This window comes from Dreissena polymorpha, chromosome 1, assembly GCF_020536995.1.
Source record: "Dreissena polymorpha isolate Duluth1 chromosome 1, UMN_Dpol_1.0, whole genome shotgun sequence".
NCBI classification, from domain to species: domain Eukaryota; kingdom Metazoa; phylum Mollusca; class Bivalvia; order Myida; family Dreissenidae; genus Dreissena; species Dreissena polymorpha.
The window spans coordinates 12477453-12504244 of record NC_068355.1 but is presented as its reverse complement, the minus strand read 5'-3'; the positions used below and the strand labels follow the sequence as shown (position 1 = coordinate 12504244).

At 38.0% G+C, this 26792-nt stretch overlaps 1 protein-coding gene across 9 annotated transcripts in view; it reads left to right on the top strand.

Moving 5' to 3' along the window:
* The first annotated feature begins 11719 nt into the window (after positions 1 to 11719).
* LOC127871329 (uncharacterized) overlaps positions 11720 to 26792 on the top strand; it is a 29392-nt gene continuing 14319 nt past the window's right edge. The window contains exons 1-5 of one of the 9 annotated variants that reach the window (XM_052414154.1): positions 11720 to 11871; positions 19873 to 19984; positions 22698 to 22964; positions 23946 to 24025; positions 25619 to 25862. In XM_052414154.1, the coding sequence (XP_052270114.1) occupies positions 19906 to 19984; positions 22698 to 22964; positions 23946 to 24025; positions 25619 to 25862 (670 nt within the window). In that variant the 5' untranslated portion in view covers positions 11720 to 11871; positions 19873 to 19905. Of the gene's footprint in view, positions 11942 to 14511; positions 14537 to 19872; positions 19985 to 22697; positions 22965 to 23945; positions 24026 to 25618; positions 25863 to 26792 lie in introns of those variants that run through there. The other 8 variants (XM_052414151.1, XM_052414150.1, XM_052414164.1 and 5 more) reach the window with 8 other exon arrangements.

Sequence of the window (26792 nt, the reverse complement as noted above, 5' to 3'; positions counted from 1 at the left end):
GTGTCTTCTATTAATACAGTGTGTCAGGTTGGACTTAAATTTCTTTCTTTAATATTGGTATGCCCCCGGATCGAATGATCGGGGGTATATTGTTTTTGGCCTGTCTGTCTGTCATTCTGCCCCAAAACTTTAAGGTTGGTCCTAACTTTTGAAATACTGAAGATAGCAACTTGATATTTGGCATGCATGTGTATCTCATGGAGCTGCACATTTTGAATGGTGAAAGGCCAAGAACATCCTTCAAGGTCAAAGGTCAAATATATGGCTTCACAGCGGCGCAGTAGGGGGCATTGTGTTTCACAAAAACAGCTCTTGTTTCCTTTAATATTGTTTTCCTTTATTAAGGATCTGGCTATTATGTACAAGTCATAAATATTGAACGGTTCAGTGGACAATTATCTAAGATGTTCCATAATTGTCCTCTTGTAACACTGTTCATAGCTATTCACTCTACCAATTATACGGAGAAAGCTCTACTCCTGTCGCAAAGGAAAAGCTTATCCGGTGAGGCTTTAAATTATATATCTCATAAAAATGATTGTCTCTTACAGCTTGTTAGTCCTACTAATCATTACTAGGAAGGTACATTGTCAAGTTACGGGTCCAACTAATATCGAAACATGTCCAAAGCTGTGCACAAATAAGACTAAGTTGCTCAAGTCATCGTTCTGTGTTCAATAGCGTCAAAACAATAAAAGCATTGATAAGCGTATCTATTGGTCGGAATATGTGTGTTATACATACCTTTTAATGCATTTAAAGTGTACATAGATATAACTTTTATTTATGTAAATATAGAACCAAGTAATGATCGACACAGTCATCTAGTGAGAAGATGAAAAGAAAGGATTTGGACCAATGTATTAATATGTGAATGATCTGATAATCGTGCACATGTATGCTAGGTTCTCTGAGATCTTTAAGTCTAACACCACCTCCACACCAACTAACACTTACCTTTCCACTCGAACTAATGAGATCCGCTTTCGTGTCAATAATATCTGGCTCATGCACAGAACTCCTGAAATACAAAGTAAGTATAGATGAATAATCGGCGTTTGATTTTTGACATTACTATTAATTGTAACTGCAGACGATAACATGTTATATTGACAGAGCGACGAATGGTGACGGGAGGAAAAGGCAACAAAAATATGAGAACCATATACATGTATATACCTGCGTTACCCCCCGTTCACACATAGACGCCGCTTCTACTACGATCAAAGTATGGCCGATCGTGACGAATCGCAGGAGAAACGTAGTGGAGTCTTCATAAGCGTAGTATGATCGCGGTAGTCTTCATGCTCGGAGAGCTCTATGCTCTCGCCAAGCTTATTTTGAACATGCTCAAAACAACCGTAGCGGGATCGTGGCCAACAAGAATCGGTGTAAAGTCGTAAAAAGAGCGTAGTAGAAGCGCCGTAATCGTACAGGCAGCGCGGAAGCATCGTGGGGAGATCTTCATGATCGTTGTAAAAGCGCAGTAAAAGCTCTGCGTAGCGTCGTAGTATGATCTTGAATGTCGCGGCAGTAAACGCAGTAAGCGTTTGACGTAGGGGCATCGTAGAGCGGTCGAAATGAAGACCATAATTTTCCAAATTGCTCGATTTCGACTCCGATCGGCCTCGATCCTTTTTTTCAGATCGTGGCTTGATCGGGATGATCGTCGTAAAGTCGCAGCTATGTGAGAACGGGGGTTATGCTTGTTTGTCGATTGACCGTATACATGTATCTTCATGCAATAAATAAAAGCATAATATTATTCGGAAATACGTTCAATACCATTTAGAAAACGGGGTTATTTTTATGTCCCTCACCACTATAGTGGGGGTCATATTGTTTTTGCCTTGTCTGTTGCTTTGTTTGCGTCAAACTTTTAACATTTTGCAATAACTTTGCTATATTGAAGATAGCAACTTCATATTTGGCATGCATGTGTATCTCATGGAGCTGCACATTTTGAGTGGTGAAAGGTCAAGGTCATCCTTCCAGGCCAAATGTCAAAATCAGATCCAAGGGAAGTAATAAGCTTTAAAGGGAGATAATTATCTGAACCTGCCAAATGATAAAAAAATCAAAGCGGCGCAGTAGGGGCGATAATGTTTCTGACAAACACATACCTCCTGTGTATATGTAAATAATTTGTATCATTAAGTCGGCGTTAATTGTGAAAATAATAGTTTAAAAATGTATTGACATCTTTTACTAACAAGCTTTAATCTGAACGAGATCATGATTAATTTGTTGTTTTGTTCGTTAGCTATGCATTGTTGATACAACTAAGAGGTTGAATTTACGAGACTCAGGATTAAGATGGCAACGATTCAAATTATGATGAGACGAAAGCGGCGCTAAAACGACATTTTTCGTCAAACACAAACACGGAGTTCGAGAAATTCGAATATCGAAACCTGAAGCAGCAGCAAGGTGAATCGTTAGATCAATTCACGACACGTCTCCGTCAAAAAGCAACGAATTGTGCCTTCGCTAAGAACGATTATGAAATTAAAAGCCAATTTATCCAAGGTGTATTGTCACAGAAACCGAGAATCAAATGTCTCGAGTCCTCCGACAAGCCTCTGCCCGATATGTTGAAAATTGCAAGAACGATGCCCAAGCAGAAAGTATGTCATCACTTGATCACTTGAAAGTGCGTTTTGGAGCTGTCTGAACGCGGCCTCTTGCTTATTTGTCCACTCAAACGCGACCTTATTTTGAGGAGGCGTCATAACGGTTCGGAGATTGTTGAGTAATCGCGGATAAATCGCGAAACATAGTTTGTTATGCCAAGAAACGACCTAATTTGTGCTTGATTATTCGGCCTGTCAATGTTTTGGATGCCGCGACTTTTTCTGGATCTGGGGAGATTCCAGAGTCGGAAAATATACCCATTGCTAGAAAAAATGTTCGGACTGTTTTTCATACCAAACGTTGTCAAAAACGTTGTTCAACAGCCAAACATTATCAGAATTTGCCGATCAACCCGGGTTCAAGCACAGGAAAATAACACTCCTTCACCCAAAAGCCAACGGTACAGCATTTAACGGTACGTTTTTGCATTTAAATTTTACTTTATGTTTTTTGAACCATGCTTTTTTTATTTGATGATAGAAGGGATGTATTGTTCAGCCGTCAGTCATAATTATGCTGACCTTTCGGTTAACCCGGCCCACACCAATCAGCATCCAGCGTTGCAGACGCAGCGTGTGGTGCGTGGCCGGCGTGCGCTGGTGAACATTCTCTAGTATAACGCTTGACTGTATGCAACTCTGAGTGTGTGTGTTTTAATAAATATATAAACAAACTCCGTCTACGGATCTATATCTCAACCCTCCCTATACGGGTCTGAAACATTACATTAACAATTTGATTGAATTCTGTGAAAAATTATATATACTGAGCAATATTGCATGGCCTATGGTTGAATGGCCTTTCTCAAGTATTTTAACAAAGAACCATCCATTTACCAGTTGTACTTTCGACCATATTTCAATTTGTATTATAAGACCCTTTTGTCAGTCATTCTTCATACAGTACCCATCGTTCGTCGTCAACATTTTCCTTGACTCTGAATTATTCCTTGTCAGAACATGTGTTTATATGATATCTCGGCTGCGTTTGACACAAGATCAGGCGAGGTCGACAAGTAAGAAAACTGAGTTTAATTGAAGGGACTTGTTCACTGATGGACGAATTGGGCATTTTTTTCAAACATTGTTGATCGTAAATAAAAATGTTCAAAACAAATTTCACTTTACATTTTTCTGAATGAGAATTCTAACCGAATAAACTTGAAAAATAATTAGAAACACTATGACGTGTTATTTGCAATAAAGGATTCTACACAAATCAAAATCAACTGTTCTTGCACCTTCTTTTTCGGCCGTTTTCTTTTGGAGTATAACATGTTCTGGTGCTATGTCCCTATATAGTCTTTAACTTTATCATATTTCGGTGATTAAGTCGTGATCAACTATGCTTCTCTATCAATATCTCCATAATATGAAGCCAACACAATTTTAAAGGGCCTTAAATATGCCTTTAAATGAAATATGTTGCTTTATTTCGAGAAACTCAAACTCAAATTCAAACAATTTTATTGAAGTAAATACAGGCCACCGGCCCAAAATTACACAATATACACAAATTTTATACAATCACATAGTTGCCTTGTAACTATTTCTATCCATATTTAATTATAAATTTTAGATAAATAAATAAATAAATACATACAAATTGTTGTTGTTTCACATGTAGATATACATATAAATACAAAGTTATGAATTGATGTTGTTTAACAGATGGTATATAAAACTTGCGACTTTATGGATAATTTCATCATTATTTGATCCCATTAATGAATAAAAATCAGATATTGAACATCCCCCATGGTACCAATTAAAAGATATTGGGTACGGATGTCTGTGTGTTTAAAACAATAGAAAAATGCATGAAATTCAGAATCAATAACACGTATATTATTGTTATCCAGACAAAAATAACATAGTCTATCATCAACTGGGATATTTGATTGTCTACCTATCTCAATATTTAATTTGTGATTAGAACATCTAAATTTAGAAAATGCAATTTTATGTTTATATCGTATGTTTTCTAAGGTAAGATATCTTTCAGTATTTAGCATTGTTTTGTAATACATGTAATGGTGACAGCGAGAAGAATTATTTTTATCACTTTGCCAGTTTTGAGTATAACAATCAATAATACGTTGGCGAAAGTGTCTAATGAATAAATTAACATCACCAATTTCTTGACTTATCCATACATTTCCATATCCATAACGAAATAGCATTGTTTTGACTTCTGAAGCCCAACATTTTCTATCGGAGTCATCAAGCCCTTTTAACATTATATAACATTGTTTAGGGTATCTATGATTAGGCATAGTTAGTAACGTACACCAATATTTTATAAAATTGACAAAGTAGGTAACACATAATGCAGTGCTCACTCTGGCCTTCAGAAAATAATAGCCATATTTTTTTTCCTTAAAAAAATAATAGCCAAAACATATGCGGACTTTTCCGCAAAACGGTACTGAAGGCAAAAAGAAAGAAAAAACCATTAATCTCATTTTATCTATGTTTTATTAAATGTATAGCTATTGATTTAAGTTATAATATATATATATACTCAAAAACAAGCATAATATCAGTGTGTCATTTTCTTATAAAATAGTATCATGGCTTTACAATAAAGAATACAATCAATGTTGTGGGTGTGACTTAACAAACCAGATCTCAGCTACAGTTACATACACATAAGAATTAAGGGCAGAGGCCCCAACCCACCCAGAGCACTAATTATACTATTTTTTATAGTTTTTCCAATTGCAATTTTTGGTGAATACTCGAAATATTATAAACCACACCTTCCGTATCACCGCATGTGTATTCGTCATTCTAGTTTTGCTGTTATGAACTTCGAAAATAAATCATAATGGACGAAAAAAATACAGTATCCGACAACGGTAATCCGAAAAATTGTACGCGTTTTGCACATGAAATATGCATAATATAAAATATTAATATGCATAATCTAAAAAGTGCATATCGTTCGACTACTTTATCTCTTAATACGGCGTTTGCCATCGGCCGCAATATTGTAGGCAGAGGCCAATATCAATTGTAAATGATTTATTCCAAAAATAACACTTTCGCAATGCCGATCATGTTTACATCAATTAACGTCACAGCGCGTGAGTTAAAATACACCACCTTAGTGTAATTCCAAACACGTGTTTCGTTAAAATTAGCTGACCATGGCATATGCCGGGTCCCTTTGAATTGGGAAAACCAGGTTACCTGGTTAAAAATTGGAATCATTATGTTTAAGCAGATGACAAACAGCGGTAATTACGGGGATAATTAGTTGATGGCGATTAAATAATTATTTCATCAAGCAATGTTCAACGTAATCTAATTGCAGAAAAAACGGCGTGCAAAACAAAACCAGCCAACAATATTAGCGGCGATTTTCAATAATGACGATTAAATAATAATTGGCGAAAAATTAACAAAGATCTAACAGTTACCGATAATTGGTAAAGCACAGGGAGATTAAAGACGTTTTTTCCGAAATATATCACTGCTGTCGGACACTGATTGAGAAAAATGCTCTAGGCCACAATGTCGCAGAAGTTATTGACGCGTGTATGACAATACACAGGGTCGAGTGTGTACACAGGTAATCTCGTTATCGATTTTTCCTGCTTGCATGATGGCCCGATTTGCAGGCGTTTCGCAATCGCCGGACAACATTTAGTGGCAATTTGTTTTTTTATGTAGGCGGATAAAATAATCGCCATTTTTTCTAGACAATTTTAAGAAATAATAGCCAGTTGGATAAAATAATCGCCATTGGCGATAATGTCTGACAGCAGCGTGAGCACTGCATAATGGGAGACGTCCGCATTCACCATAAACAAGTTAGTAGGTTTTTTGACATGCAAAATTCGTTTACAAAATTTGTTATGTACAACTTCAATTGAGTCGATATACTCGTAACCCCATATTTGTGATCCATAACATAGAATTGGTTTGATCATACTATCAAACAATATAAATAATTCTATAGTAGGGAAATACCCAAATGATTTTGTATAGTTGTAAATAGAAAGAATTGCTTTTTGTGCTTGTGCACTTAGTTTTTCATGTGTAGCGCTCCAAGATAATTTTGGTGAAAACATTAACCCCATGTATTTATAAATAGATGTAGTATTTATTCGTGTGCCCCGGAAACTCCAATGTTCGTAATGTCTTAAAGGTCCACCGTTCCTAAATACAATTATTTCAGTTTTTTGTAGATTAATTTCCATTCCAGTTAAAGCACAAAATTCGTCAATATCATTTAATTGCTGTTGTAATTTAATTGCTGTTTCGGCACAGCTAGCAACATCATCGGCGAACATTAGACATATAATGTCGCTGATTTCATTAGTAATGAATATTCCATTTCCACATTTCTCTCGTAACATCGTAGATAATTCATCGATAAATAATGTAAAAATCGTTGGACTGGTTTTATCACCGTGCCTGATTCCAATATTGCATTAAAAAAATTCTGTTATGCTTACATGTGAAAACAAAGAGTGTCCGTCGGGTTGGAATTGCGGATTTTGAATATTAACGCATGAATACAGCGATGTATACATATTGAGTAAAACATTAAAATTTTTTCCATGTATGCCTTTTCTTTGTAGGGACTGGAAGAGTACATTATGATTGATTTTATCGAAGGCTTTCCGGAAGTCAATGTATAAACAATAAAATCTACCTCCCTTTTTTGACACATATTTTTGAGCTATAGCTTGTAGACAGAATATATTATCGATAGCTGAGAAACCAGTACGAAAACCTGACTGTGATTCATCAATTTTATTGTTGGTTTCTGCCCATTCGTACAATCGTTTATTAATGACACCCGTGAAGATTTTATACATTGTATTTGTAAGTGATATTCCACGATAGTTTTCTGGCATATGTGTTGGTCCTGATTTATGAATAGGACAGATAATACTTTTCCCCCATGAATTCGGGAATTCTTTGGTTTCAAAAATGTTGTTAAAAATCTTAACAAGATATGGTGCTAAAATGTCAAAAGTATATTTATAATATTCTGATGGGATGCCGTCTATACCACAGCTTTTGCCATTTTTCAGCTTTCTAATGGCATCTTCGACTTCTGATAAAATGATTGGTGAATTAAGGGATATTGTATAAGAAGCAGGATCTACAGCTATATCGTCAAATAAAATGGGTGGTGCGTTATTATCATATAGTAATTCAGAGAAATAATTTCGCCAATCATTTGGACTTATACTTATGTCAGTGCATATTTTTTGTTTTGCTTGTTTAATTTTTGTCCACAAATAATTTGGGTTATTGCGGTTATTAATAAGTTCCCTTCTGTTTTCTGTTTGGAATTCCCGCATTTTGTTATTGCAGTAATTTTTAAATGTGTTTCTGCGATTTTTGTATTCCCTTAGATCAATTAATGAGTTGGAAAGCCGAAATTTCCGTAAATACTTATATTTCTGCATTTTAAGAAAGTTACAATTTTCGTCCCACCATTTCGGTTGTTCGTCTTTCTTCCTCGGAGACTGTGACATGACTTCGCCAGCTTCGTGATAAAATGACGTAATTTAATCAATAGCTCCGTTAATGTTTTCATTTATAATGTTAATCAATGCTTGGCTGTTTTTATAAAACAAACTTTTTAAGCGATCTAGAAAGACATGTTCAAATTTACTCCTCCATTTATACTTTTTAAGATACGATAATTTACCTTGGTTATTACTGACATTATTTATGTCATCAATATACGTCATATACATATGACATGTAATCGGAAAATGATCGGATTCGCCACGGTTAAGCACTTGAAAATCGTGAATATGATCGAACAATTCAGATGATGCAATCATATAATCAACCACACTAGCCCCATCGTTTGAGATACACGTAAATTGACCATCTTTATCTCCTGGGAATCGTCCGTTTAAAAAATGAGTATCAAAAACACAGCACATATTTACTAGAGATCTGCCAAAATTGTTTATCCGAAATTTATCTTTGTTTGCTCGTGATATGTCGAATAAACTACCTTCGTAATCGACTTCTCCAAAAATGTAATCTAAATTGTCATATTGTGTATAATCTATAAAATCTCTTGTTCTTGCATTAAAATCACCTGCTAAAAATATCGATGCGTTTGGGTATAGGAGTTTTAACTCTTCTAAATTAGAGAATACAATCGATATACCATTCTTATCATTTTGTGAGTCATGTATAGGGGACCCTTCTGGTGAAACGTATGGAAAATACATGATAATATCATTTGATTTAAATAAAGATGAACATTTGAGATATAATACAATACAGTCAGAAAAACGAGTTCATAATACGGGTCACAATATTAAGTTTTATTAAATGGCTTCTGACAAAAACACACACCCCGCCACTATTTCGAATACTACTAGTATTTAAAGTTAAATTTCTTACATGATCGAAACAAATATACGAGTCCAAAATTGTATTAAATTCCCCGATACTTTTACCCCATGTTTCACATAAATGAACTATATCAAATGACCTTAAAACATCTACATCTTGATCTACATGGTACTGCTATACCATCGTTGAACGATTATCAGAAGCAGGCGCGTTGTCAGAAAATAGCTGTTAAAGATATGTTAAGTGCAATTTACTAGGTACAGATAAAAAGATAATAGAAGTTACAAGACTAAGATAAAAAGTTAAAACACAATAGATTAGAACTGGTGGAAAGGATGCAGCTGCCCAGTAAAGATGTCTAAACTGGGACTAGCTTGTAAGGACACATGCAGGCCATTCCACAGACGAATAGTACGTGGGAAAAATGAATTCGAGTGATACTGTGTCCTTGAGTACGGTACCAGGTAGTTCAGATTTCTGGTGGGTGTCTGGTGGTGATGGTCAATCCACACAAGATTATTTTGGATTTTGTATAATAATGTGACATTACTGATGTTACGACGCTGTTCTAGGGTTTGCCATTTGAGATCATTTAGCATTTGGGTAACACTACTGGTATAGTTGTAGTCATTACAAACATACATGGCAGCTGATCTTTGGACTTTTTCAATTTTGTAAATGAGATATTTTTGCCAAGGATGCCAAACAGTTGAACAGTATTCTAACTGGGGCCTAACATACGTTTTGTAGGCAGTCTCTTTAACCTTTTTATTTAAAGTTTTGATATTTCTTTTAATGAATCTGAGTGAATTACTGGCCTTTGATGTTATGTTGTTTATGTGATTGGTCTAAGACAGGTCTTTACTTATGGTGACACCTAGGTATTTTGCAGTCTCTGTGGCTTTTAGTTCTATACCATGGAGTTTGTAGGGAAAAAGGAAAGGATGTTTTTTGCGGCTGATTCTAAGGATTTCACATTTGTCCGGGTTGAATTCCATTGACCAATCGGATTCCCAGTTTTCAAGATTTAAGAGATCTTTTTGGAGGGTTTGTGCATCTTGGGTAGATTTAACTGTTAAATAAACAAAAGTATCATCTGCGAAAAGCCTAACCTTGCTCTTAACACTGTCAGGGAGGTCATTAATGTATGAGAGAAACAGGCAAGGTCCGAGGACCGAGCCTTGGGGGACGCCAGATAGGACTGGAAGGTTGTCAGAGTTATGGCCCTCGACGGCAACCTGCTGGGTGCGACCGATGATTTAAATTCTGCATTATCTACATGTTTACTTAAACCAGCAATATTCCAACTAACAAAACAAAAATTAAACTGGTTTTCATTGCTATTTATAACATGTGCATGACCTTGGCCGTTTTCCTAGTCCATGACGGAATCGTCAGAAAATATGTCATCTTCGGGTAGGTCCGTGTTGTGAGCGATTGGTCGGTTTCTGTTTGGTGTTACGCGTCGTGCTTCTACGTCAGTCACGTGGTTGGTATCCAATCCCTGCTCTGAGTAAATGTTGTTGGTGGGTTCGTCATATGGAAGATCACGTGGAAATGCACGTGGACGAAACCCTGATCTCCGTTTACCGACAGTTATAATTGATTGTGTTGAGTCGCTGTATTTGTATACCGTGTCATTGATTATCAATTTGTCGTAACGAATGACTGCGTAGTTACCATTCGATCGTTCGGACATCATGCGTTCTCCAAGGTGTTTTCTTTGTTGACGGATTATTTCACTGTAATCCTGTTGAACAGAGAATGCACGATTTTTCTGAAGTAGAGTATTCGCCCGGTTTAAGATTTGTTCACAGTCCTTGTATTTCACGAATTTTACTAGTATTGTACATTTGTTTGGGTCACGTGACTTAATTCGATGAGCTCTTTCTATTTAAAAAAACGTCTGCTTGTTCCCCAAAATTAAGCGTTTCCTTTAAAAACGATCGTATTTTAGATTCTGAAATGTCCCATTTTTCTTGTAGACTTCCATTTATGCCATTAAAACGAAGATTGTTCCTACGTGACTGGTTTTCAATGCGGTATAATTTTTGTTTCATAAAGTGCATTTCTTCCCGAAGATGTTCGTTATCTTGCCGTAATCGTTCATTATCATGTTTTAAATTGTTGACAGAAGTAAATAGCTGATTAATCTTTGGGTTTATTCCTTCGATATTGTTTATTAAACGTTCATTTTGATTACCTATATCAATTTTCATGTTTCTTAGGAATGCAAACATATCAGATTCGTTATTCGACTTACTTTGATCTTGCTGTCGTTGATTTTGTTGTAAATTATCGTTATTTGTTTGTGTGGAACTACCGGATGATTGCTGTGGTGTACATGTAGCGTAAAAAGATAGTGTCCGCTGTCTTGTAGCAACACCTTCTTGTATCGTGCGTCGTGGTGTTGGCCTCTCCCCATTTTGATCGCCTAGATCTTGGGTCCCTGCAGCCCTTTTGTATTGGCTTTTGTTGCGTGTTCCATCTTGTTTAGGGGGTCCTGGGTTTGTCTCTACATCGCCGCACAATAGGATCAAAACCGCCATGCACGTGATCACCCTCAAAATCAAGGACATTGATTTTCTTGTATGATTGTTCAAAGTTATGACTTTAAAATGTTTAATACGTTTGCTTCTACATATGAAACATCCAATTCGCGCACGCCACACTGTAATATCCACACCCATGATGTTTTAAATCCAAAAAATATTTGAAAAATTACACGTGCTATCAATGGGAGGCAACTCTAACGCTCTATAGAGAGTATAGCCATGACTCGATTGTTTAGTGCAATGAAACCTCATTTCCATAGAGTCCACAGGTGTCGCTTTTTAACTTCGAATTTCACAATTGTCAAACCGAAAGTAAACCTTCTGATGTCACTTGTCAGGTTAGTCCAAATAATTAGACGTAAGCTACCCCGATGTAAATCGACCTCATATTTATAGGAGTATTGTCAGGTAAGTTTAGCGTTAATTGTTGAATGTTATTTATATGTTGTGGTCTCTGACACAAGTTTGCAGATTATCTTGTTTGAAACATCATCGTTTTTTAGCGTGAAACGGTGAAGAATACTCCTGGGGTTTTAATGTATAAAAATTCTTTGATAATTTAGCCTCCACTTGCTGAAGAAACTTCAGCGTACAGTTCATATAGTATTGACATACCTATAAAGTCGCGCCAGTCAAAAATCATAAAAAGCGACACTTAAAGTTATGGTAGCCAGACCTAGCCTCTACTGTGTTGTGTAAGCTATTTATCACAGTTGAATATTTGTGTACTTGTGTATCGTTTAAGTGACAACCTAGTCCAAATAATTAGACGTAAGCTACCCCGCTTAAATCGACCTCATATTTATAGGAGTAGTGACAACCCTAATTTTTTCCACTATTCTCCTTTTTAAATCGATTTTAAAATACTTGTGTTTAGTAACAATGATACATTTAGTACTGAATTTAAACCGTGAATTAAAGCTGATACAGTCAAGTAACACATACCTGATAACATCAGTTCTAACAGTTTGAATCAAACTTTAATGTTAAAGATTGAGTGGTATCTAGTCATTTCTGCACCTGGTTAATTTGGCACCGTTAAAATCTGTCACTTCGGCACTCGGTTTTGACCAGTTCGGCATTCACTGTTAGTCACTTCGGCACTTCATGTTATATTTTCACATATTTAATTGATGTTCAATCAGTTTGAAAAGTATATACAATTACACATGCCACTTAAATTAGGTGTGATGTATTTTTCTTCAGTTGGCCAGATCAAAGTTTAATAGCAATTAATTAAAAGGGTCGTTAATTGATCCATTAAGTAGTTTGATATAATAAGTTATATTTGCACTTAAATAAATTTGCGATTAAAATGCATCCAAAATGCTGTATTGCTTTGAAATTAAAATTTTCAAATGTTTGTCGTATGTAAAATCATTCTAAATAATTTACATTGGTATTCTTAAAGAAATATTGTTATGCCCCCGGTAGGGTGGCATATAGCAGTTGAACTGTCCGTCTGTCGGTCAGTCTGTCCGTCAGTCCGTCTAAAACTTTAACATTGGCCATAACTGTGGTGTTTATTAAGGTTAGCTCTTTAGTGGGTTCTTCTACAATTATCACAACCGCTACTAGCAATGATACTTAACTAGTCTACTCACTGGGTCATCGACCGGAGACCTTGTCAGGATGGCATCAATCGTCCTCAGCATTTCCTTCTTCGAGGGAAACGCTCGTCTGCTATCGTCGTCGGCTGCACACCACCGATCCTCCTGGGAATACTTACCGTACGCACAGGCTAATCCTCCAGGGTAAGACACTAAGTCACAGGCTAATGCACGGGCTAATACCTACCGTCACAGGCTAACACTAATCTTCCTGGAAATACTTAGCTAAGGGCATCTATCCTTCTGGCAATACTTACATCAGGGAACATCGTCCCGTCGCACCCGAGGAAGTATATTGACTATCTCTCGGACCCCAATGCCCCTTTCGTAAGCAAGGAGGGTGCCTTCGCCATGCAACGTACTCTAAGACCGCTGCGCCCAAGCCGTTCCATGCACCCCGAGGAAGTATATTGACTATCTCTTGGACCCAATGCCCCTTTTGTAAGCAAGGAGGGCGCCTTCGCCATGCGATGTAAGCCTAGACGCAGCAACCTAGCGGATCTATGACCGTGCCCGGACTCCCCAAAGTCGGGACAACCTTATTGTTTCAAAACTATAGGCACGCCACAACGTGGGCAGAATGGGGGCCTCAACCCTAGATAGACCACATCTAATTTAACCCATTGGCCGGTTTTTGTACGACCAACAAGAATATTTTAATATGCATGCATACCCCAATTATGGTGTAATACCCTCCATAAAATGTCAGTGATCCCTGGTCTGAAATAAACGCTAACAGTTTAGTATTGATTTATATTGCCGTTCACAGTCTCATGCCGAGAACTGAAAGTTACAACCGGCCCAAGGACCCTTAAACAACCCGGAGATTAATGGGCTCACCCAGCCAGTAAATCCATAAAGCTTTAGCCATGGGCAGCTGTAAACAGTTACACTAAAATTTCACTAAAACACTTACCAAAATAATAATTACCACCACGTTGGATGATATGCAACAGTTTCCCACGGTTCCTGACATGCAATAGTTCCCCACAGTTTCTGACATGCAACAATTTACATCTTCTAATGGCATTATATACAATGATGACATGTCCATGAGTGGTTATTCAGAGAAATATAAATAAAAGTGGCTGAAAGAGCTCACAGCTGGATCTGATAAGAGTATTCTAAATGCCTCGCCATGCCGCCAACTACCCACCCCCAGTATTCAGCCAGGCGACGTGTACCCATTACGACATCAGGCGTATTACACTCGCGTGAAAACACATCATCAGTACAAGTACCAAATAATAATAATAATTAATATAAATGTTAATATGTCTATTTAATAACAAAAATCACAATAATCTGTATGTTTTCTCTATTTCCGGTGGCAATAGCAGCTCAAACATCTCCACTCACACTCAGGGAAACATGAACAGAAAAATGAAAAAAGGTATCAGTTGCCGGATGTCATGACAGTGAAAGAGACCAAGAGTAACCAAGAGTAACCAGTCTAATAATGTATATTCAAAGTTACTAAATAATAACCAAACAATGGACTGGTGGGCGAGGCCTATAAGGGACTAATTGAATAAGTGGACACGTGCCTGGTTAATCAAACACATTGATTCTATCAACAGAATTGTTTGACACATAACAAATTTACACTTCACTGACACTAAATGGAGCAAAACACAACTAAAATAAAACAAGAAAAACAGAGAACTATTAAAGGTACCCACCCCTACCCTTTAACTAGATAATTACCTCAGGCCCCCACGCTCGTTCAGACACTTACCTAATTTCCACCGCTGGGACCGCTCCCAAAGGCTAGAACTTGAGGGTCGACACCCTTCAGAGCCACGCCTGAAAGGTCCCCGAGATCCATTCTCCGAGATCTTCCGGCGCACACACGCGGCTACCCCGTAACCGCACGCACAGCCAGGGCGGTTTACAGAGGAGTTGCCATGACTACGCTGATTCCTCTGGGTGTTACCCGCGGTGGGAAACCGGCAACCGGACGACTCCTGGTGGTTCCCATAGCCAAAAACCTCCTGTTGGTGGTCACCGGTCTGATACCGTTAACCGGACGACTCACTGCGATTTACTCCCATAACTGGGCAATCCCTGCTGGGCCTTAGTGCGTTGCCAGCAGGATTCCCATAGCCGGACATACACATCTGGAAGATCCCTGTGGGTCTATTCCGACAGGTCTCTTGGGCAACCCCGTTAGGACTATGCAGAAAGGGTTCCGGTAGCTAGATGACTCTTCTGATGTGCTCCGAAAACTGGACAACTGCTGTGGGACTATTCCGACAGGTCTCTTGGGCAACCCTGTAAGGACTGTGCCGACAGAGTTCCCATAGCTAGACGACTCTTCTAACATGCTCCGAAAACTGGACAACTCCTGTAGGACTATGCCAACAAGTCTCTTAGGCAACCCTGTTAGGACTGTGCAGACTGAGTTCCCGTAGCTAGAGACTCTTCTAACGTGCTCCGAAAACTGGACAACTCCTGTGGGACTATGCCGACAGGTCTCTTGGTCAACCCTGTTAGGACTGTGCCGACAGAGTTCCCGTAGCTAGACGACTCATCTAGGGCTGCGTCCCTAAAACTGGACAACTCCTGTGGGACTATGCCGACAGGTCTCTTGGGCAACCCCGTTAGGACTATGCCGACAGAGTTCCCGTAGCTAGACGACTCTTCTGTGCTCTCAAAACTGGACAATCCCTGCTGGTCAGGATACAGCTTGCAACTGTTTTCTCCCTCCGCTGTAGCTTCATCGTCACCGACGATGCCAGTCTCACCTTTGCCCCTTACAGTGCTCATGTTGGTGCACACCCCAATGTGACGCACCACTTCGCGCACTGTTGGTAGCTGCAACGGAAACGCATCATCGACGCCTATTGTTAACACGTCTTCACTATTGCCGACGCCGCCAGTCTCACCATTGCCCCTTACAGTGCTCATGTCGATGCACACCCCAATGTGACGGACAATTTTGCGAAATGTAGGTAGCTGCAACGGAACCGCATCATGGACGCCTTCGGTTAACACGTCTTCACCATCGCTGACGCCCCCAGTCTCACCGTTGCCCCTTACAGTACTCATGTCGGTGCAAACCCCAATGAGACGGACAACTTCGTGAAATGTAGGTAGCTGCAACGGAACCGCATCATCGACCCCTTCAGTACACACGTCTTCACCATCGCCAACGCCGCCAGTCTCACCGTTTCCCCTTACAGTGCTCATGTCGGTGCACACCCCAATTTGACGGACAGCTTCGCGAAATGTAGGTTGCTGCAACGGAACCGCATCATCGACGCCTTTGGTTAACACGTCTTCACCATCGCCGCCAGTCTCACCGTTGCCCCTTACAGTGCTCATGTCGGTTCACACCCCAATGTGACTGACAACTTTGGGAAAGGTAGGTAGCTGCAACGGAACCGCATCATCGACGCCTTCGGTTAACACGTCTTCACCATCGCTGACGCCTCCAGTCTAACCATTGCCCCCTTCAGTGCTTATGTTGGTACACACCCCCATGTGACGGACAACTTCGCGAACTGTTGGTAGCGCCAACGGAACCGCATCATCGACGCCTACAGTCTCATCGTTTCCTCCTTCAGTGCTCTCGTCGTCGCACACCCCAATATAACCGACGACGTCTTGCACTGTCGGCAGCGCACGGATGGCTTCTTCCAGCCACCTTACATGGAGCTCCACCTGGCAAGCCGTGATCTCCGCCTCCAAGTTGGATATCTGGGTGGCCAGCTTGGCCTTTACCTTTTCCTGGGCCTCGCGGAGTCTACTCATTTCAATTACTATTCACTTAATTAAAATTAATGCCTAAATAAAAATGACAAACTGCCTACACAATTAAAACTAAATTACCCAATAATAACCAACTAAATCACCAAAATCACCATAGCCATTACACCCGATTAAAATCAAAACAATACCCGACCCGCACTCTTTTAGCTATGCCAGACAGACTCGCTCATAAACCACAATTTCCTGGCACACTGTTTACATTAGTGATGCCTCAGGTGTTACTTCATGTAGCATTCGACCACTCCAGTGCATGAACAGTAATGCACTCAATTCACGCCAAATATCACGCGACCTTGGAATGCATACAAGGGAAAGTCTGGACTATTCCAGCATAAGACCACGTGGTCGCCTGTTTATTGCACACGTCTAAAAATAGACAAATGTTGCGTCACGTACAACAAGTATGGCATAGACCTCTTTATGAAAAAGAAAGGTGAATAGCAAAACTGCAAATTAAATGCTATGCGATGGTCCAAATAAAATTATACGATGCAGATTAAAGAAATATAAATTAAAAAGTTACAGAACTAGCTTAACCGTTCAAACACAACTACACTAACCCCACTTCTAGACACCATTGTGGTGTTTATTAAGGTTAGCTCTTCAGTGGGTTCTTCTACAATTATCACAACCGCTACTAGCAATGATACTAAGCTAGTCTACTCACTGGGTCGTCGACCGGAGACCTTGTCAGGATGGCATCAATCGTCCTCCGCAGTACACTCTTCGAGGGAAACGCTCGTCTGCTATCGTCGTCGGCTGCACTCCACCGATCCTCCTGGGAATACTTACCGTACACACAGGCTAATCCTCCAGGGCAAGACACTAAGTCACAGACTTATGCACGGGCTAATACCCACCGTCACAGGCTAACACTTATCTTCCTGGAAATACTAAGCTCAGGGCATCTATCCTCCTGGCAATACTTACATCAGGGAACACGTCTGTTCACGTCCATGGACCGGGTAGCAAGAGCGTATGGTCATCCCAGCAGGCATCCGCGTCCATCCGATTGGCTCCACATCATGCAGCATGGTCCCGTCACATGAACATCGCAAGCCGGGTACCACTCTGCATGGGGGCTTGGCACCGGATGACACCGGCACTACACTATATTGAAGATAGCAACTTGATATTTGGCATGCATGTGTATCTCATGAAGCTGTACATTTTGAGTGGTGAAAGGTCAAGGTCATTCTTCAAGGTCAAAATTCAAAAAATACAATCCAAGGGAAGTAATAAGCTTTAAAAGGGAGATAATTGCTAAACCTGCCAAATGATATATTGAAATTTTATTTCAAAGCGGCACAATAGGGGGCATTGTGTTTCTGACAAACACATCTCTTGTTTCAATAAATGTTTTAAATTTATCGCATTTTAAGCGAGATTACACGATTTTTTTATATGTGTTAAATTGTAATATATTGATAAAATATTTTACAATAACACAAAATCGGCAAGAACAATTATACATTGAAGACGGATTTCATAAAATCCAGCAAAAACAAATTAGCACCCCGAGCCGATTTTGACGAAGATATTTCGTAGATATTTTCTTACAATAACTGTAGCATTCGTGTTTTAGTAAGTGTCCGTGTGTCGTATGAAAATATATCGTTGCAGGAATTTAAAATGAACTGTTAAACTAAGTTTAGATTCACATCGTACATGCATGATTTATATGCTGGCGAATAAGACTGTACAGACATTTTCTATTTCAGAATTAAATGTCTGGCTTTTTTCACATTTTTTCGACACATGTTCTTCTTAACTTTTATTTTAGTTATGCCCCCTTTCGAAAAAGAGGGGGTATATTGCTTTGCTTATGTCGGTCGGTCGGTCTGTCGGTCCGTCCATCAGGTGGTTGTCAGACGATAACTCAAGAACGCTTGGGCCTAGGATCATGAAACTTTATAGGTACATTGATCATGACTCGCAGATGACCCCTATTGATTTTGAGGTCACTAGGTCAAAGGTCAAGGTCACGGTGACCCGAAATAGTAAAATGGTTTTTGAATGATAACTCAAGAACGCATACGCCTAGGATCATGAAACTTCATGGGTAGATTGATCATTAGTTGCAGATGACCCCTATTGATTTTGAGGTCACTAGGTCGAAGGTCAAGGTCACGGTGACCCGAAATAGTAAAATGGTTTCCGGATGATAACTCAAGAATGCATACGCCTAGGATCATGAAACTTCATGGGTAGATTGATCATGACTTGCAGATGACCCCTATTGATTTTGAGGTCACTGGGTCAAAGGTCAAGGTCACTGAACCGGAAAAGTAAAATGGTTTTCGGATGATAACTCAAGAACGCATACGCCTAGGATCATGAAACTTTATAGGTAGATTGATCATGACTTGCAGATGACCCCTATTGATTTTGAGATCACAAGGTCAAAGGTCAAGGTCACGGTGACCCGAAATAGTAAAATGATTTTCGGATGATAACTCAAGAACGGTTTTGCCTAGGATCATGACACTTCACAGGTACATTGATCGTGACTCGCAGATGACCCCTATTGATTTTCAGGTCACTAGGTCAAAGGTCAAGGTCACAGTGACAAAAATCGTATTCACACAATGGCTGCCACTACAACGGACAGCCCATATGGGGGGCATGCATGTTTTACAAACAGCCCTTGTTTATATTGAAATGTATGTTTAATAAGTTTTTTTACACATTTTATATAAATTAATATATATTTGACAAAATCGTATAATCTCGTTTTAATAGTTTTCACATTTAGATGATATTTGGCACATTGTGTCTTTGATATACAGTATACACTTTAAATGATTGAGCTGATATCAGAACTTCTTTATGTCATCTATCACTGCACGTTTTCCTGACAAGTACATACCAATTTGTTTATGGATTAAATTAATTGAAATAAATAAGATTTAAATACTTTAAGCAACATACCACAACTAACTGTATCACTTTCAGTTCTTTGAAGATGATGTCAAATTAGTACCTTCCATGGCAACTGGAAATGTATGGCCTATACCGACCCCATGCGCTGGAAATGAAGAACCCATGGAAGTTGATATGCAGGATCGTATGTCACCACAATATTAGCTTTTAGTATTTTTATGCCCCCGGATCGAAAGATCGGGGATATATTGTTTTTGGCCTGTCTCTCTGTCTGTCATTCCGTCATTCTGTCCCAAAACTTTACTGTACAGTAAAGTTTTGGAATAACTTTTGAAATATTGAAGATAGCAACTTGCTATTTGGCATGCATGTGTATCTCATGGAGCTGAACATTTTGAGTGGTGAAAGGTCAAGGTCATCCTTCAAGGTCAAAGGTCAACAACAAAAAAGTCGCGCATTAGGGGGCATTGTGTTTCTAACAAACACATCTCTTGTTTATTTTTGTCGAGCACTCAAGCGGGTTCTTTTGTGGCAGATAGGCGGAACAGATGCAGTCTTGTGCATAAATTTGTCCATAAGTTATTGATTTTTCATTACTACTAGGCAGAACAGATAAATATGAGGAAGCTAAGTGTCACTGACAAAAATTAGGCCACTTAGTGTAAGGCCAAGGTCATATTTCAAGGTCTTATATCAAATAAAAGACACAAACCCAAATGGATCCAGTCAAGTGTGAATAGAATTAAAATAAATTGGAAGAAGTATTAAGCATAATTGACTCAAATTCATGAAATCAATCCACAGCTTTGTCTAGACATACTTTTGTTGAGCATACTGGTACATGGATGTTTAAGTGCCTAATGGAAGTGGTATTTTAGAATTTTGGATTAGAGTATCCAAAAAGACCCTGATTCAAAGGTCAAAGCTCTAGGTCACATTCCAAACTCTTATTTAAGATTAAAAAATTACAACTAGCACTTCAAACAAACAATAGATTATCAGGCATGCAATCACTAGAAATGTTAAGCCTGCTTAAAAAATTTGAAAGTTGCAATAACAAGTCTCTAAGGTTCAAGGTCCATGTTACTATTTAAATCATAATTCAAATTTAAGAAAATGTTTCTTCCCTATTGCATGAACCATCAGGACCTTTAACAAGATCTTTGGAGTAAAACCTTAAGTGACATATCAGTATAAACCTTTTTATGCGTTTATGTCAGATTTTACTGATGCAAACAACCAAGGATGGTCATCAATAAAAATCAACATAGACATAACTGTGGTTTCCATGGCAACTGATAGTTGATAGTACTGGACCCTAGGAACTGCTGAAGTTATTTGAATTCCCAAGAGGTCAAAGGTTAGGTCGATGTTGACAAAATACCACAGATCTAGATCCATGTTTTGTAAAAACAGGAAAAAAAGTACAGTAATATGAAACTTTGGTATACACATTAGTTGAATATGTTTTCAATTTTTCTTTTTGTCATTTATCTTTGAACATACATCCATTTTTATGCTCCCCCAAAAAAAATTTTGGGGGGAGCATAAAGTCACTGCTTCGTCTGTCCGTGCGTGTGTCCGTCCATCCGTGCACAATTTTGTCCAGGCTATTTCTCAGCAATTAATGACCAGAATTCAATTAAACTTTATGGGAAGCTTCACTACCAAGAGGAGATGTGCATATTATCAGCAGGTTCTGGTCGGATGTTTTTTCACAGAGTTACGGCCCTTTGAAATTTTCCATTAACTGTACATATAGTGCAATTCTTGTCCGGGCTATTTCTCAGCAACTAATGACTGGAATTCAATGAAACTTTATGGGAAGCTTCACTACCAAGAGGAGATATGCATATAATCAGCCGCTTCTCGTCGGATGATTTTTTACAGAGTTAGTGCCCTTTGAAATTTTCCATTCTACATATAGTGCAATTCTTGTCCGAGCTATTTCTCAGCAACTTATCACGGGAATTCAATGAAACTTTATGGGAAGCTTCACTACCAACAGGAGATGTGCATATTATCAGCCGGTTATGGTCGGATGATTTTTTACAGATTTATGCCCCTTTGAAATTTTCTATAAACTGTACATATAGTGCAATTCTTGTCTGGGCTATTTCTTCCCAACTACTGACTGGAATTCAATGAAGCTTTATGGGAAGCTTAACTACCTTGAGGAGATGCGCATGTTATTTGTGGGTTATGGTTAGATGATTTATTTAAAGAGTTATGGCCCTTTGAAATTTTTAAGTTGCTAAACCATCCATCGTATTATTTTGTCCAAAGTTATGCCCCTCAAGACGTTTCCTTTTATCTGAATATATAGTGCAATATTGTGGAAAAAAAAAACTTTGGGGAGCATCACCCGTCTCCGACGGTTTGTTTTTTGGTTTGTTCTCAGAAACTTGAGGACATATGATATATTAGAACAAAACATTTTTAGATATCAATAGTTATGACTCAACTATAGATGACCCTGATTTCTCCAAAGGTGTGATATAATATTATTGGGCTTTAAAAAGATATAAATCAAACTGTTAGGGATACACAAATGTATATTGTCAAGTTTAATTGTAAATGTTAACAATTATTGGATTTGCTTTTGGGTGCAGGCCTGTATATTTAAAGACTTTAAATACAATTGGAAAAAAACATATGTGCAAAAGACTAGATTTGCATTAAAAAATGTTAAGAAACTCTTAGTTAATAGGGCGTTCAAGTAAATAATAATGATATTGTGTCTTGCAAGTATTGAAGTTATAATGTTTTTGTTAACAGATAAGCCTTTTAGTCATTACTATTAACTTAATGAAAAAATCTATTAAAAACATGTTCAGGGTTTGACTTGCATTTTAAATATTCAACTCAAATACTGACTTGAAATGTTCCAACTCCAGACCATGTACAGACACAAACAGGTCAGCAAGATAATCAAGAGATGAACATATACAGCAGAGGTCAAGGTCATCAGCCCATGGGGCATGTTCCACAGTGTCCACTGATACCAGCTTCTGGGGGTCATAGACAAACTCAAGGGGTCAATATTTATAACAGAAACCAAGGTCACAATCAAATTGATGGTAACTCTGTGCAACAGGGTAACAGGGAAGAACAGAGTCCAGATACTGATGGGAGAAACATCCATGTTCAACCCAGTAATCAAGGTTCATATTTTTTTTCTTAAGCAGTTGATTTCCAAAGATACTTCAGCTCCTGCTTTAATGGTTGGCTGATTGCATAGCACTTATTCATTTATTATGCTCCCCCAAAATTGTTTTTTGGGGTAGCATATATTCGCCGCTTCGTCTGTCCGTGCATGTGTGTGTCTGTCTGTCTGTTTGTCCGTGCACAATTTTTGTCCGGGCTATTTCTCAGCAACTAATGACCTGAATTCAATGAAACTTTATGGGAAGCTTCACTACCAAGAGGAGATGTGCATATTATCAGCGGGTTCTGGTCGGATGATTTTCAACAGAGTTATGGCCCTTTGAAATTTTCTATACAAAAATGCTTGTCTCTCCAAATACTGTGCCCTCAAGATGTTTCCTTTTATCTGAATATATAGTGCAATTTTGTGACAAAAAAACTTTGGGGAGCATCACCCGTCTCTGACGGTTTCTTGTTGAAAGTTGGTACTAGCTGAACAAGTTTTTATAAAAAAACATTATGGATTTCTTATGTTCAAAATCTTGCGAGTTAGTCGTGTTCTGTAGCAAACTTGCTATTGATAATAAAGGTAAAAATAAAAATCAGTAAGTATGTATACATGATGCATGGTTTTTGAAGATGAAAAAGCTATAAAAAATCTCTTCATCAAAATATCATCTCTTTTTTATTACTATGCTTATTGTACAAATAATTTTTCAAAAGAGCCTGTCTGTGTAAAGGGGGTTAAATGCATGTGCATACAGTGTTGTCTGCCATTAGCCTGTGAAGTCTGCACAGGTAAATCAGGGACAACACTTTCCGCCTAAACTGGATATTTGCTAAGAAGATACCTTCAGAAAATACCATAAAAGCAGCTATAGTGGTCCCTGATTAGCCTGTGCAGATTGCACAGGCTTATCTGGGACAACACTTTTTGCACATGCATTAAAGCCCCTTTATGCAGAGCACAGCTCATATTATTTGACTTCTGTTTACAGTCCCCAATACAACAGGCTCTAATAGACATAGTCCTTCCACCTTAGCTGCTTATACTGAAGCAGTGGATGCAGTAATACAGGTAATAAAGTGTAAGCAAATAGAAGTGTAGTGGCATTGTCCAAGAAATCCATAGTGATTAAATTTGACCCTTTCCCCATCAGAAGCAAAGTGAAAATGGTTTTTGCAACAAGCAAAAAAAACGGAACAGCCTGGGAAAAACGCGCAGTCTGTTCAGGTTTTATGCTGTTTGGTGCTTATCAGTATCTTTAGGTTAAAAATATAAAGCCTTTAAGACTCGATTATAGTAAAGAAGATTTTAAATGTAATTAGATTTTCTTAGTGACTACAAACACGTCAAAGCACGTTAATAAGGGATTAAGGGTTAAAACATAAACTTTTAAACACATAGGAAAGTGTTAGATGTTACGAACATTACTTTAAAGTAATAACGTGAGATTTTGTTTTATATGCAAAATGACCTTTGTTCATTTGTATATATATGCATGGGTTCTTTAAACTTTCTCTATATCATATCAATCTATATAATATCAACTCTTTTAAACGTTTTTTACTTAGTACATTTTTTTACATCACAAGTCAAATAAAGAATGCAGTACAAAAATGATAGTTTGAAGGCAATATTGGTGAATTGACAAAATATTGTTGAAACTAGTCACAAAATTAAATGCTATATCACTTAAGATTCTTCTAAAATTATTTTGAACAGAAATTATTCTGTTTTTGGGCTTTGGGTTTTTAAGTAGATTTCATAATAATACACTTTTCATCTGTTTCATATTATTACATCCTTCAGAATTATAATTTTGATGGAATTAAGTTTGAACAGGTCTGAATCCGTGCATCCCTATCAAGTGGACATTAAGATATTGAGAAACAGTTTTCATCCAATTTAAGGGAGCTATTACTCTGTCATCATTAATACAGTAAGTCATTTTCTAATGGAATTTTTAATTTCTGTGAAATACTTAAGGAACTTATCATCTTAATATATTAAAATTTTATATGCAGCTTCTTTTTAGGGTGGATGTTAGCGTGTTGTCAAGACTCTCAGCTTCTGAGATTTTTCTGGGAGTTTTTTCCCCTTAAAATAATCTTTTGTTTTCTTAATTGATCTTGAAATCTCATGATCAAAATTTTGTTAAACTTCATGTGCCGCATCTCTTTCATGTGGAAATGCATACTTTTCATATTGTTCTGACAGTTCACTTGTGATTAATGATCAGACATTTATTGAGTTAATTTAATTAAAATTTACTTTTCTGATCAAATGTTCACAGCAAATAATAATTCAAATTGATTGATTTTTATGCGGGATTACAATAAGTTGGGCACATGCATATTTTCAAGTGAGTTTGCATGAGTTATTTTCAAGTTTGTTATTGACATTTTAATCATAGTTTGTTTCCAATTTAGTGAGATCTAGCATACACTGAACAACGCATGTTGACACATCATTCCACTTCAATTAAGGACAATGTAAATGGTTTGGCCTGTTGATCATGATTATAGTTCTTGTTATTCCCAATGTTTTCAATGAAACTGTACATTGACAAAGCACATCATTGAGGAACATTCATCAGTATTTCTAGTATTCTTGTCTATACATATATATGTGGCTTTTTCTTGCATATATATTAACCATTTTTCAAAGGCAGAAAAGGAAGAACAAGAACAGTTAGATCTTGCATTGGCCATATCATTGCAAGAAGAAGAAATCTCTAGAGGCCATTCTTCCAGACATGGAAGGGGCAATCAACACAGAGGTCGAGGTCGTAGTCATGGAAGCAGTGGGCAGCCAGGCGGTCATATGCAGAATTCTTTTCTTGCACAATTGTTAGGGATTTCAAGTGATGATGAGTTACCTCGGAATATGCAATCAAACCCATCATCTTCAGGTATTTCTACCTATATTTTGAATAATGTTTATTTATTTATTTAGCTCTCCTTGGCACAAAGTGCCTTAGCTAGACTTATCACCCTATGTTTGCCTCTGGCGTTGTGCTTGTTGTGGAATGTGTGTGGTTCGTCGTCAACTTTTAAGTCTTTACCACTCTTGAGGCCACATTTTTATGCCAACGGTAGGGTGGCATATAGTAGTCGCACTGTCTGTCCGTAAGTCTGTCCGGATAACTGTTTTCCGGAGGTTTTTTATACAACACTTAAAGATATTTAGCTGAATGTTGGTGTGTGAGTCCACTTACCTGACCTACAGATGACGTGTGAATTGTTCCGGTTGATTTTTTACGAAGCTACGGGCCTTTTACTGATCTAAAGTGAAGTAATAAGCTTTCAAGGGAGATAATAATTATATATCATTTTGCAGGTATAGGTCATTTTTGACATGGAAAGTATTATTGTTCAGTTTTCCGGATGTTTCTTATGCAATGCTTTCAGATATGGAGCTGAATTTTTTTATGCAAGTCTACATACATGCCTTACAGATGGAGCGTGAATTTGTGCTGGTCCGTTGAATTTTGGTGAAGTTATGGGCCTTGGACTTAGAAATTGTCTGTGTTATAACCGTTTTTCCCGAGTTTGTTTCGGCAACACATCCAGATATTGAGCTGATTTTTGGTATGAGTCTACATATATGACACATATGAAATTTTATCATGTCATAGTCGATTGGTTTTTGGGAAGTTATGGGCCTTGGATGTTTTTTATGAAAAGCTTTCAGATATTGCGCTGAATTTTTGTATGTGAGTCTACATATATGACTTACATATGAAGTGAGAAATTTGGTTGATTTTTGGTTAGGTTATCAGTATTATAACCTATCTATATTGTATGATAACTACTTTCCTGAATTTTTTTATAAGCAACGC